The 14602-nt window shown below is 38.5% G+C and overlaps 1 protein-coding gene across 6 annotated transcripts in view; it reads left to right on the top strand.

The window, feature by feature from the left end:
- The window catches only part of WAPL (WAPL cohesin release factor), a 123992-nt gene that overhangs the window by 97288 nt on the left and 12102 nt on the right, over positions 1–14602 (top strand). For 5 of the 6 annotated variants that reach the window (XM_083866294.1, XM_083866297.1, XM_083866293.1 and 2 more), the window contains 5 exons: positions 815–910; positions 3422–3574; positions 3824–3960; positions 5896–6007; positions 11142–11369. In XM_083866294.1, the coding sequence (XP_083722420.1) occupies positions 815–910; positions 3422–3574; positions 3824–3960; positions 5896–6007; positions 11142–11369 (726 nt within the window). The remainder of the gene's footprint in view (positions 1–814; positions 911–3421; positions 3575–3823; positions 3961–5895; positions 6008–11141; positions 11370–14602) is intronic. The other variant, XM_083866298.1, reaches the window with a different exon arrangement.

Below are 14602 nucleotides of genomic sequence, written 5' to 3'. Positions count from 1 at the left end.
TGGGCTTGAGCTGAATTTGGGTTAAATAATTCATACCTTATATTTTGACCGAAAAAGTTTATTTGAAATTATTTTTTCACATTTAAAATTCTATGGAAGTGCTGTGAGGGAGCAGGTATTTAAAATTTACTTGATATGTGGCATGGTGGGAAATTGTGAAAATTGTAATGCGTTATTAATCTAGAACAATATTATGCAAGTAGATTGGTGAACACAAATGTAGAAATAGAATTCTTTGCTTCCTCTGAGGATATATTTCCCAAAAATTCAAGGTCAGTAAATTTTGATGCATTTTGATTTGCCTTGACACATTTTTGAGCAGGATGAAAAAAAGGCTTCTTAATTTATTAATATGGATTAAGGCATTTTGTTTGAGTGTTTTTATTCCTCCTAGCATCAAAATCTATGTGAGTTCTGCATTTTGATTCTAACCCAGTCATATTTCTACTGACATGGTGTTTGCTAACATGTTTTTTTCCCCCTGAGCTGTCAGTTTTTGTCTACAGGAAGGCTGCAGACCTTTTGCCTTTGAATAAATTTAAGAGATGGGACAACTGAAGAATTCTTTAAATACATCCATATTCTGTCTTTTGCCATTTGAGTGGCTCTACATGTCTTTAAAACCATCAGATGCTTCAAAGTCTGGCTTATTTTCTAATACAGATGATATTGAGAACTTGTGTTGCTGCAAATTCAGCAGGGACAATGAGGCTCGTTTTCCTTGTTTGGCTACAGTATTGCTGCAGTAATTTTGGAAGTGTTTAGTGACTACTGGTGATTTACTTAAGAAATAACTGTTATTTTTATCTTTTAGTCTCCCACAAAAGCAGTGTACAATGCTAGACACTGGAACCAGCCAGAATCAGAGGCTCTGCCAGCACCACCAGCTTTGAAAACTCCCAGTGTCCCAGTAAGTAGACTTGGTTTTTTTTTTCCCCAAGTTTACTAAATCTCCTTTCAAGATTCACTGATACATATTTAAAAAAAACAAAAACAACAAGTTCTTGCTATCTGGTAATGTCACAGTAATTCAGAATGAAGTCCACTTTGTGATGTGAGCCATTGGAATTTGATAGAAAAGAAATTTAGTGGAAATACTGTAGAATAGGATCTTTCATATCTCTTCAGTATGGAGCTACCAAAGAATACTTCAAGTTATGTTCCCCAATCTGCTGAAGTTAAGCTTTCTAACAATGGACTCCATTTCATTTTCTGAGAGAACTCCCAGGATTAACTTACTAATGAACACAGAAGTCAGAAAATTGCTGATGAAAAAGGGAAAAACTTGAAAAGAGCTTTTTCATTTATTTTTCCTTTCTAATGGAGTAGTGCTGATTGCTGACTTAAGTCTTTAGATACTATGAAGGAAACATTTTCTGTGTACAATCAGAAATGCTGATACCAATATTTTGGATATCAAAAAACAGACCAGGGGTGAAAACAATTCTTGAAGTTGTTTGTCCAAAAATCAGTTGTTGTTTTAATACTCAGAGTAATTGCTTTTTAATTCTTTTGAGACTCTGAGAACCCAGGGTCTTTGCTTGCATTTGTACAAGTTGTTACTGATTATTTTAAGAGAGCATTGTACATTGTCAATAAACAAAATTTCATTTGGTGCCTTGCTGATAGTACTGACCTGGGAACAGAAAATCAGAAAGTAGATATTTCTGCAGTGATAAATCTTCAGCTTTTGTTTTTGTCACCAGTTTGTAGTTGGTTTTTGGATTTTTTTATTATTATTTTTTAATTCTACCCCTGTTTGTGGTATTCTGGTACATCTTCCTCTTTGATTTGTGATTGTTTTTGGTTGCCTTCTCACAGTATTCTGAACAGCCTTCTTTGGATGTTAACTGCACTGCCTGGAAAATGCAGATAACTGATATGAAAACAGCCATTTCCACTAGAGTTTGAGGAAAGAGCAGAAATTTCAGCCCTGGGTTTTCCTAAACCCCTTTCTCAATTTAAATTATGTACCTTTGAAGGGAAGGTTTTATTACTAACTGAATCTCCTGGTACTGATTTTTGTGAAGGACTCTGATAACTGACTTAAGGGCAGATCTTGTGTGAGTCTTGTCAGACAGACTTTGAATGTGCCTTTTTCAGGCTGGGGAAATGTATCATTCACCCAGACAGTCACTTTTGTCTTGTGTCAGACTCCCACTTTGTATCTGGAGCCATCAGAATATTAATTCAGTGATGTGGTAGAGGTTTGGCTGAACCAACACTGAGGGGAATTAGTGTGTGCTGCTCATGGTATGATGGACATCTGGAGTTGCCTCAAACGTGGTTTTTAACTGATTTACATGTGTGTAATAATTCAGAGTGACAGGGTAAATGAGCCTTGATCCAAGTGTTCAGTGGTAGCTCCTGCACCTGTGATCCTGCCCCTTTAATTTCTGTAGAAATTTCTCACCTGAAGCTTGGGAGAAATCTGTCCCAGGTTTGTGGTGAGGGACTCACAGCAACTGCTTGTGCCAAGAGTTCTCTTAGGGCCTCTCCAAGTGCCCTTGGAGTTTGCTTTGAAGGGGCAGCCATGAACCAAGACTTGGATGAGATCCCTCAGTGGCTCTCCTGTGTTCACAGACTGATAAGATCAGTCCTCCAGTACCTGCTCCAAACCGGTTTTTCAGGGTGGTTTATTACCATTTTGCCACTGGTACTTTAGTGAGTGAGTACTGAAATGCCACAGTAATAGAGTCAGAATGTAAAGAATACTTCTTTTGGATTTCATTTTAATTTTGTCTGCCAATGTCCAGTGCACAAGGCTTTCTCTCCAGCTATCCCCTGGAGTAACAGGCCATGCATCTTCTGTGGCTACATGTTAATTCTATTTTTATATTCTCATTTCTCTGTGTAAGGAAGCTAAGTACATTATGTTACTGAGAGATCGAGGGTGACTAAATGCCCACTGGCACTTGTAACCATTCAGAATTTGGCATTTGGAGGTCTTTTTCCATATGCCTTGTTTGCTGTAGTTTGTCTTCATATCAGATTTTGTGTCAAAGAAGTCTGAAGATAAGCTGCACTTCAGCTTGGAGTAGCCTCAAACTAATACAGCAAAGTAAGTTGAGGAGAAACCTGTAATACTTGCCTGAGTTGTCTGGAAACCTGTCAGTAGTTATTCTAGACCCAACATCAAGTTCTCTACTCCCTGTAGAACAGGTTTTGCTGTATTTTGTGCTGTGGTATTACACTCCTAAAATATTTAACAGCTTTCCTGATACTTGGAAATGGGATTTTTTTGTATTAAGAGCAGACACATTGTCACACAGCTTAGGTACATCTTGGTAGTGCAAGGCAAGGACTAAATAGTCCCAAAGTGTGAATTTGACAATTGCACACCTGTACTGTTTCCTGATGTATTTAGTGTATGTTTTCATGCTCAAAACATCTGCCCATTTTAGCACTTTCTTATTAATAGGTAAGGCTATCTTCAAAGGAGGCAATTCATAAAGATGATGGAGTTTTTAAGGCTCCTGCACCACCTCCCAAAGTGATAAAAACTGTGACAATACCTACTCAGCCCTATCAAGAGATAGTAACTGCATTGAAATGTAGGAAAGAAGACAAAGAAGTAAGTATTCTTAAAAAATTTTTAAGATAAAGAATTACTAGTAATCCTAACTACTGAAGGAACAGTGTCAAAACACAATTTGGCTTTCCTATTAAAAATAATATTTTTATCTAAATAGTTGAATGGCCTTTATTAACATCTTAACGTTTCCTTGCACTTAAAACTGAATAGATTTTTAAACTGTACTTGTTAAGATTATAATCAATCCCAAGAGCAACTTACTTAGGTCAACATATTTGTCTTTTCCAGTTATACACTGTTGTTCAGCATGTAAAGCACTTCAATGATGTAGTGGAGTTTGGTGAAAATCAAGAGTTCACAGATGATATTGAGTACTTGCTAAGTGGATTGAAGAGCAATCAGCCCCTAAACACACGTTGCCTTAGGTAAGACATCTTAATACAAACCATGGAACCTGTATTTAAAAGAGATACTGAATTAATTATTCATCATAGAAGTGACCACACTTTAAAATGTCATTGACACTTTCCTGGCATTTCTGCCACGAAGAATAAAATTTCAAAGTAATAATTAAGGTAGTGTCTTTGGAATAATCATAAGCAGTGTGGCTATGAAGATGAAATAGTAAATTGTGCAGTAAGACACATCTTTGACACACTTGTTATCCTTGCTGTAAATTAAAAAAAAATACCTTCTGATAACTTGTTTGTTCAGTGCATCTTATGTGTGATATCTGTTCTGGTTTTAATGCAAATTCAATTCTAAAATAAAATCCCTAAGACTGCAGAGTTTGATGAAAATCTAGAACTGAGGTAATAGTGAGATGTTTAACTTCAGCTGCCTGTTCTTTATCTTCTGTGGAGAAATAACAACTGGCACCCACTAGAAGGAATGAGGCCTCAGCATTAATTGGGAGGTTCCTTAACTTGTCTTGGATTACCCTTAACATTCAAGTTACACATTATTGTGAAGTTGGCATCAAAAATGTTAACTTTGCTTTGAAAAAGTTTGTGACTTGACACTGGTGTAAATTGCCTGGACATGAAAGTAGTTGTAAGAATGTTAAATAAAATAACCATGCCATAATATTTTTATATACCTAAATTTTCCTTTGTGTTCAGTAAAACTAAAACAGTAAGAAAGAAAAACTTGAATCCAGAGAGTGAGGCCGTGTTTTGTTTGTTATTTGACTGTGGCTGAGAAAAAGCTTTCTGTGCCTCTAAGACAGCTACTTTAAAATTTATTTGTTTCATGAAATTAGCAGTGAATATTGTTGCTAGATTATAAGTACAAGAACTTTATCACCCAGTTTTTTTATACACTATGATAAGAATAATTTACTACTATAATGAGTTTAGTAGTATTTTTCATACAAATACTCCTTATTTGCTCATGTGGCAAACTTACTCAGATTTTAAACTAATTCTTCATAAAGTTATATAATGAAATGTAGCATATAAACACAACAAAAATCTTTTCTTTCAGTTGACAAATTAAAAGAGCAGTGTTTTTCCAAAAGAAATCAATGTATAAGGATAGGAGTAGACGTAGAAGGCTCAGATAGGTAAGCTCTGACTGGTGCTGTTGTGGTTGGAGACATAAAACCACTTGTTCCTTTAGACACCTTACTGTGTGAGTTTCTTACAGGCAAATTCCTCAGCAGTCATGGAAGCCTTGATTGCAGAATCACTCCCACATTAGTGCACAGTTAAAAGCTGTGTATTTTTAGCAGTTGTTATGTTTTACTGTTCTAGAAATGGCAGACAGCTTACTGAGAAAGCTGGGGGAAAGCTGCCATTTTTAAAATAAACTCTTATGCTGGTCACTGATTAACTGGTACATTTCTTAGATCTTTTCTGAAATATATAGTGTTTCCATCAATCATAAATGCAGCAATAAATGTAAAAAAACCCTTTTATATATGTGAGACTAGTCAGTGTCAGATAACCAGTAGCTATCAGTGGATTAATAACCATTAGCAATTAAATAACCATTAGATAGCAATGGAAGCTCACATTTACAATTTCTCATAATGCCTTGGTCCATAATGAGCTCTGCCATGTCTTAAATCACAGCTTCACGCTTAATCCATGGCACTTGACTTTCAATTTAACTCTTGGAAATTGTCAGCTTTTTTTAAAAAAGCAAATTCAGGCTGCCCTTTAAAATGCTGGTTTTAGCTAAGCTTCAATTAAAGCAGATCTAGTTTGGTGCTGGTAATGAACTCGAATGAGACAATGCTCACCAATTGCAGACCTGCAGTTTACCAGGGTTTGAGGACATGGTCAGTGCTGTGTTGCAGGCGTGTTTGTGTGCTGCGTGGTCATTTCAGTGGTTCTAACTCGGCTCATTTCCTCCAGTGTAATCAGCCTGGCCACCAAGTGCGCCATGCCCAGCTTCAGGATGCACCTGAGAGCCCACGGGATGGTGGCCATGGTCTTCAAAACACTGGATGACTCCCAGCACCACCAGGTATGGATTCCTCGTGCATCTCACTCAAGCTTCTTCCTGTCTGTCTGTCTGCTGGGTGAGGAGTTTTATCCAAGGTCAAGCATCCAAGTCGACTATTATGTGTGTCCTGGTGTGTGTATATGTATTTATAGATATAGTATATCTAATGGTGCATCTGGATCAGTGGCTCCATTTTAGGAAGCTTTCGTTAGTGGCATAAAAAATTAGAGCACCTGACAAATTCCTTATTCCACTGTTTATGTGCTTCTGGGTTTGGAAATTATTTTTTAAAAGACAAGGGATTCTGTAAAAATGGACTGTGCTTTGGATTGCTATTTTATTTGTTCTTAAGCTTTTTGAAGAGTTTTATTGTTGTGTTTTAAATTCTTTCAAATACATTTGCAAGGAATCCTTTGTCCTTCTTTTTAGAGGTGGCTCTAAGTGCTCATCTCTAGACTTGCTTGGATGGGAATTGCCACAATCTTCTGTAGCTGTTTTGGGGGGTTTTTTTCATGTCTTGTGCTTGTCTCCTTGAGCACTGCTGTAATTGCACTTTTAGGATGCCCTGAGCATGCATATATATATATATATATATATATATATATATATATATATATCCTCTTGGATTCTAGGACAAGTAAATTTCATCTGTTTCTGGTAACATGACCTGAGCGTTAAACTTCTAAACAGTTTGGTTTCCCTTATCAATGTTACCTCTGTGGGGTATCCCTTGAGATATTTTTACAAAAGCCAAAAAGATGGGATTTTATTTGAAATGGGTGGTAGATGTGTATATCAGTCAGGTTTATAATTCTCTGTAATAGCTGTAGCAGAATGATATACAACGCAGAATGCAACTTTGCACCCACAGGAACAGGCATTTCAGAGATGGCATTTGACATCTTACTGTGGGTGGGGAGAAAGAAGCTGTAGGTTTAAGTAACTGATTTAGAATAATAGCTTATTTTCCATTTCCCTCAAAAATTAGCAGTGGCTAACTGTAAAACACAGGCACCAGCTTCAATGAGTTCATTATTTTGTGGGCTGTCAAAATAGTGCCAAGTGATACTAGAAATAAATGAAGTAAGTCACTCTATTTAGGACAGTTACCACCACTGAGTTGCAGGAGATCAGCAGAGGACAGCTACAGTTCCCTGGAAAATGCACAAGCTTGCTGGGTGTATTTTTGGCTGTCTTTTAACAGTTACCATTATTCCTTCATTTCCAAAAGAACTAGCACATAAAGTTCAAAAGGAAATTGCATGCTATTATTAGTCTGCAGTAACAAAAAGCATTGATTATATTCACTATTTTCAGTATATTTGATGAAATGCTCCCTTTTGTCAAAGAAAAAAAAATAATAGTTAATGTTTGAAAATCATTAGAGTACATTCTTGGTACAGGTTTTACAGTATTGTGAAATTACTGAGTTATCAGACTACTCTTGATAAATGCTAATGGATGTGCCCTAACTCCTGACAGTGTGTGTTTCAACACAGTCATCTCTGGATGAGCCTGCTGTCTGTCTGTACTACCCTTTCATTCACTAATTATTTCACTGAATTTTTATTTTTTTTCCAAATGAATAAGAATTTCTCCACTAAATCTCAGTTCAAAGTAACTGAAGAATAGTAAATCACGCTTGGCTTTGCATGCATGGCTCAAATCCCTGTAAGATAAGTAAGGACAGAGCTAAAACCTCACAGTTATTTTTCTTAAAGTATTTTGAAGATGGGCAAATGCTACAATGACATTGTTAATGGAAACAAATACGAGCTTGTACTGCATTCATTGTTCTGATGCAGTGGAATAGACTGAGTGTGTAGGAGACTCCTGACATTTCCATAAGGAGCACTGACAGTTGGCATTTCTTTAACCAGCAGGGAAAACAAAATAACCAGCTATCTCATGCCCAAAAATAACCACATGAAAATTACTTGTTCCACCAATTTTTTCTTGTAGACTTGTGTTGAAGCATAAGTTTTTAATTGGCTTTGTCTCTTCGGTGGTGAACTGTAAAGATTTTGAAGTATTATTAATTTTTAAAATAAAAAACTGTATTTCCGTTGTATCTGTCAGCAGTTAAGCACAGAAATGTGGTTTTATAATGTCTTCAGCATGAGAATAACTTAAAAAAAGATAAAAGTGCATTATATGTAGAGCTGAACCCTAGAAAATAACCATCTGTTCCCACAAGCTGAGTATAAATAGAACAGGCAAGAGAAGACAGGGATCAGAGTGGGTGTAAATGGTCTGCCATTTCTGGAGTGTATGTTCAAACTAGGATGTTTTCCTGAATTCTGTAGAAGTATGGAGTGCAAATCCATAGTTAGCTACACCATGAAATTTATGTCTAGAGCAAATTCTATTTATTTTACTTTTTTCTCTTCTCTGTCTTTATTTGAAGGCAGAATGTGTTTTACACATCTTGAGAAATAGAATGGGATGGGGGAAGCTCACCCCAAAAAAATCACTCTTCTACTGTAGTGTGTAAGGGTGGCATTTGGAGGGATTGATTTGTTTCTTTGGTTAGATATTTTGTTCTCTTACAATACTGATCAAGAATTATTTTTGCCAACAATTTTCCTGTCATTCCAAGCTCAGAATTGTGTGTAAGGTAGGACATGAGCTTTCAGACAGTGTGGTGAGTTAAACACAGAAGATCAGAGCAAAATGGAGAATTGTTTTATTCAAGATGAACCTTATAGGGGCTAGGAGAAACGAGCTTTACAAAACCCCTATCACTGGTTTGAGGCTAAAGCAGGTTTGTTCCATGCTGTAATTTAAGGTCCTTACTTCCTACTTCTATATCCTCAGTTTTCCTGGTGCACATCAGCATTTGGAGTCTTGTTGGCCTGAATCCCTCCTGTGCATGTGCTGTGGCAGGACCTGGCTCTTGTTACACAGAGCCAGTCCATCCTTTTTGCCTTTCCAGCAGCCTGAAACCTCCTGCATCAGGTCTGGGTGATCTGATCATCCTCTGGATCACGTCTGGGTGATCTGATCACATTGAAGTGTCTGGAACCCTGGCTGACTGGTCTAAGGGAAGTGTTGGCAGAACTGATGCAGAGGGAAAATGAACCATCACTCCCTTGATAATGAAAAGCTGGTTGGGTTGGAAAGAAGGACACCTGGAACAGGCCAGGGCTTGGTACAGAGTGAGTCTGATTGCCCTCACCAGACTTTGGAGTATCCGTAAGGCATTTCTGAGTAATGATCTAAGAACAGGCTGACTTTTGGAAATGCCTAAATAATGGCAGCCCAGATTATAAATTCAGCACTTTCCCTTGGTTAACCGCTGCATTTCTGGTTGATAGAAACTCCCTTGACACCTTGAGCATTTTTTTTAAACCAGGAAGCTCCCCTAGATAATGCTGGTCATTAAAATACAGTTGTTCATAGATGTTGAAGTCCCACATTGGCTGAACAATGATTAGCCTACCTTTGGTTCCTCTGGAATTGTGCACTCCTGTGTCCTTCACTGCCGTTCTGGAAGGACCCAGTTCTTCAAGGAACCTGACATGTTCAGTTTAAGCCAGCTGCAAGTAAATGAAGAATAAACAACTTGTGTAATTGATGAAATTGCAAGGCTTATTGGAGGAAGTTAATGAAGATCAAGGGTAAACAAGGTATACTCTCTGCAGGCAGGTCACATAGATACTGTCTGCCTTACATCTGGCAAGGCTGGAAAAGTTTCAAGAGGCTGAGGTAGCAGTGCTCACAGCTGAGAGATTGTTGTGGGTTTTTTTAACAACCCTGTCTTCATGTATTCATGAAAGATGTACATTTGGAAGCCCTCACTTCCTTCCTGCAGTAGTTCAAATGCATCTTTGGTAGTTGGCCAGATTAAAGTTTGTATTCACCTGAGGATTCCCTTAACTCAGACAGGAAGGAGTTTTGACATAGCTTTTGATAGTCAGTTAGCTGCCTAATCCTGTTTTGGAAATGCTGATACTGCTCAGTATGACCAGGTATGATTATTACTTATTCTAAAATAAACAGAGCAGGTAATGATTGCTTTGGTGGTTGGCTGAACTCTGAGCAAGATGTTAATCTGCTCTTTCCTGTTGAGCTGTACAACATTTATATTCCAGAATTAGTTTGTTTCCGTGTTTAATTTACCTTCTACAGAAACAATAGCAATGGATGGATGCAGTGTGTTGACTCCTGGGGGTTGAACTCAGTAGGACACACAAATACCCCCCACAGCCCCAGCTCTCAGCTCCTCCAGTCAGTGCCAGAGGTTTCTGACAGTTTTGTGCCCAGCTCACCCCTGTTCCCAGTGAACATTTCTCCCCTTTCCTGTAACTTGGAGCTCAGGCCAAGTGCAGACCTTAGACACCAGGGATGGGTGGGTTTGCCTCACTGCCATCTGTCCCTTCCTGACAGTCATCTTCTGCCTTGGCTTTTCTGGAGCCTCATGAAGGTAGAGTTTAATTCCTTCTTCAAGAATCAAATGTTCTTTAGCCAGTCAGATGTGCCTCTACACCAGTTCTATGTAAGGTACAGGTGGGCAGGTTAATAACATTCACTAATTAAGGACTGATGGGGATGGACAGGGGAACTGGGGGAAGCTGGTTTATACTCTGCCTACTTCCAAAAAGCAGAATTCCCCTGGAAAGAAAATGCCGGAAAAGTTTGGATAAACTAAACTGACAGACCCAGAATCAGAATTTATGTCCCCAGGCACTCCCTCCCTGCAGGCACTGTCCCCATGATCTCTGGATTTTCTGGTGCTGTCACCAGTTCATCCCCTTGAACCAGAATGTTCACCTACCTCACCATGTACCCTGAGCTGTTTTACTTTGTTCCCCTGCCATCTGTCTCTTGTCTAATGCTGTCTTACTGGAGTTACTGTTTCTGACTGTCTGCACCACTGAGTCCCTAAAAAGTAGAAATCTCTGCTTTTCTACTGGGGCTTTGTAAATACATTGAGTGCTTTATGTCTCAGTTTTATTTCTCAGGAGAATGCATTAGTATCTTGCTAGAAGGAATCTCCATTCAACAGTGAGTGCTCATGCAAGTGCTAAGACTGGGGCCTGTCAGGCATTTTCTTTTATGAATCTTCAGCTTCTTTACTAAAAATAGTAAAAGGTCTGCCTGAAATGATTAGTAAAAGCTAACTGGTTTTTTTTTCTTTCTCTCCCAACCCAAGAATTTGTCCCTTTGTACAGCAGCTCTGATGTACATCCTGAGCAGAGATCGCCTGAACATGGATTTAGACAGAGCCAGTCTAGATCTGATGATCCGGCTCCTGGAGCTGGAGCAAGATGCTTCCTCTGCCAAGCTGCTGAATGAGAAAGACATGAATAAAATAAAGGAAAAAATTCGGAGACTGTGTGAAACTGTTCACAACAAACATCTTGATCTCGAAAACATCACGGTGGGTACAATGCTTTTATTGGAAAGCCTTGGCAGTTGTGGAATACTTAATAAACTGAAACTTGCAGGCATCATCCTTCATTTCATATCCCCAGCAAAGGACTCCTGGTGTTTCATCTGCCTTCAGTGTGTACCTGACTGCACTGCAAGTGTTTTCTTCAAATCTGAAATTTCCTTTGTCAAGGGTTGTTAGCAGGATGAAGTTAGACTCAGACAGCTGAACAACATCCTGTTTCCCCTGCTCTGGGGAGGCACTTACAGGGAGCACTTGGAAACAAGTAACACTAAATAATAACTGTGTTTGAAACCCACGCCTGAGTTATTTGACTCCATTTCCTTGCCTAAGTTTTATAAGTACTTTCACAAACAGGGGTGTCTGCATAGGAATAAGAGTACTGTCTGCTAAATTAAAACTGTGGTGCAAGTTTTCACATTTAAAAAACAAAACCTATCCTGCAGAAACTGATTTTTCCCTACCCAAGTGTGGTGGCAGTTCTGTTGCTTACTGTGCGTGTGGATGATTTTTTTTCCTTCCTTTCTCAAACATACTTGCTCTTTATGAAAATACTTTCTTCTGCAGCAGAGTGAGCTGGTTCTGTTTAAAAATAAATTTGGCCATGGTTTGATGATCAAGCTAGCTTAGAAAATAAAAAAGATAAGTTGCAAGGCTTTTTAGAAGAGTATATTTAAAGAATTGATTGACAGATTGATTAGATGAGTGGCTATAAATGACAAAAAGAAGTAATGTGTCTTTGCTTTTGCCATATTTCAGTATACTGGATCCGAGTATGATCTTAATTCTTTGACATCCTGTAATACATTCACTTCAAGATTCTTATTAGGGGTTTTGCCATTTTTTCTGTAATGCTTATCCCGAAGGGGAGAAGCTTCTGATTTATTGCTTATGAAGTGAGCTTTTCAGAGCTTTGTCTGTGCAAGTAATTTTCCAGTTCCTGGCAGTAATCCGTAGTGAGGATTGTGTTCCATATTCAGTTAGACTAAAAGATGATGTGCCTTGTTGAGCTGGCACTTCCTTCTGTAGCTTTTGGGACTTCTGTGTCAGTTTAGGAAGGGTTTTGTTGGGGTGTTTTCCCTCCAAATTCTGGCTATGGAACATACAGCTGAATTGGTATGAAGAGTCACTATTCTGTAGCTTTAGCAAGAGCTGAATTTTGGGCCAGGAAGAAAATATCCATGACATCATTGTTAACTTTGGTAATCAGATTGTGGTGACAGTGGATTACAAATTTCAATTTTAGGCTTGTTTCATACAAGCATATGAAAGGTGCCAGTAGGGAGCCTGAATTAACTTTCTGGCCTTGGAAATCTGCAAAGAACAAACAAATATGAGCTTATATTCTGCACTTTCAGTTTACAGTGTGAAAATACCAGTGCAGAATGAAGTTTGTTCTCTGGGTGGTGATCAGCTAGGATTTGGTATAATCAGAGTCTTCTTTCAGTACAGTTTTGGCACTGAAGCAGCTCACATAGCAGAGTTTGTCGGTGCCAGGATATCTCTTGCACTATAAAATGTAAGACAGCTCCCTTTATTAAGCCTGGAACAGCTGGTGCAGGTTCCTCATTGCTAAAACATCCAGCCACAAAGACCACTGTCTCCTGCTTGAGCTTTTCTCATATTCATAATCTGATCTAGCCTGTTGCTTTTTTATGAACTGTAGTTCTGTTCTTGTGTTTTCTTAGACATGGGTTTTAAAAGGAGAGGATATATCAAAAGGGTCTCTGTCTTGTGAGGAAGTTGTTCATGAGTAAAGAGCATTAATATCCGAGGCCATCAGTTTCAGCTGCTTTATTTGAGGGTTTTTCCCTGAGGCAGCTCTATTTCTTAAATTTATTTCGAGCTGTTGCTGTAAATGCATTGAATATTGTAGTACCTCACAGATGGAAACTGGTTTCCTCCCAGCTGCACCATGGAGAAGCAGAGACTGTATAGTATTTAGAGAATATTTGCAAGCCAAATGAGATGATTAGGTTCTCTTCCAGTTTAAAATAGTAGCAATGGTAAGTTGAGACAATAATGAACTTCATATGTTGAAGATCAAGCTGCTTTCATGTAGATCCCTGTCATGAGATACAATCAGTAAATCTCTGTTTTGTACTCAATGACAGGCAGAAAATGCAAACAAAGATACAAATCTTTGGGAGGTAGAGGAAAGCTCTGTGCTTTTTCATACTCAGACACAGCCAGTGAGAAACAGAAGGATTGCAGCAGATGTTTTTATAGCTCCAGTTTGTGCCTCACCAGTCACACCTTCCCTTTTTTGAATCTTACACGGATCAGGCAAAAGTGATCAATTTGCCTCCCTCTTCCCACAGACAACATTATTTGTGTGTCTGTCTATAGAAGTTAGGCTGGACTGATTCTGGAATATTCAAAGGTTCTATTTTCTTGAGGGCTGTTTATGTTAAAAACATGAACCCAGACCTGAGATGGTGGTGTGAGCAGGTTGGATTTGTTCCAGGCTCCTTGTGCTGCTTTAGAAGATAAACCTGAAGAACTTGGCCCTCACCTGTCAGCGAGTGCAGCCCTTTGGAGCTCCTCTGCTCCTCCTCACTGTTGCATCATAACAAAAGCCTTCAGGAGTGACTTCTCTTTTCAGATGTGAAAGGGCTTATTCTGCTTTTCACTCTCAGCATAAGACTGAAATGTTAAGGCAACTATGTTTTGGGCCTTTGGTGTTAAAATTTTGTAGTAATTGACAAAAAAATTGAATGTAATAGATTACTTTACTCAGTTCCATTTGCAGGGAGTGAACTTACCTTTACTCTTATGGAATTCATCTCTGTGTTCTTCCTCTTTTCCAAAAAAGTGTATCAGTAAATAGAGTGAGATTTCCTGCAGTTGTTCAGTTTAACTGCTTGATTCTGTAGGTTTAAAATCAAAAACACAAGATACCTACATCGGAAGGAAATGTGACCTATGAGCAGCAAAGCTGATGTATCTGAAGGATCGGGGAGCTGTGTTCACTGGGGATTTTCTTGATTGTTTTTTTACTGCCTGTCTGATTTGTCCATTTACTTCCTCCACTTGTTTATTTTGATAACAAGACAAACAGATGACCGGAGTCTGCTTGGGTTCTCTAAGCTATTAATAAAGAAAATTTGAAAACGCAAAGTACCTTTTTTATCAGTACTGTCATTTTCTTTTAAGATCTGCACATTTCCAGTCTGTTCCTGCTCCCTCTGGTGGTGGTTGTTCCCAGAATCTCTGCTCGT

This window comes from Zosterops lateralis, assembly GCF_965231275.1.
Source record: "Zosterops lateralis genome assembly, chromosome: 8".
In the NCBI taxonomy this organism is placed as follows: domain Eukaryota; kingdom Metazoa; phylum Chordata; class Aves; order Passeriformes; family Zosteropidae; genus Zosterops; species Zosterops lateralis.
The sequence above is the reverse complement of the archived record's forward strand: the minus strand, read 5'-3'. Positions and strand labels throughout refer to the sequence as shown.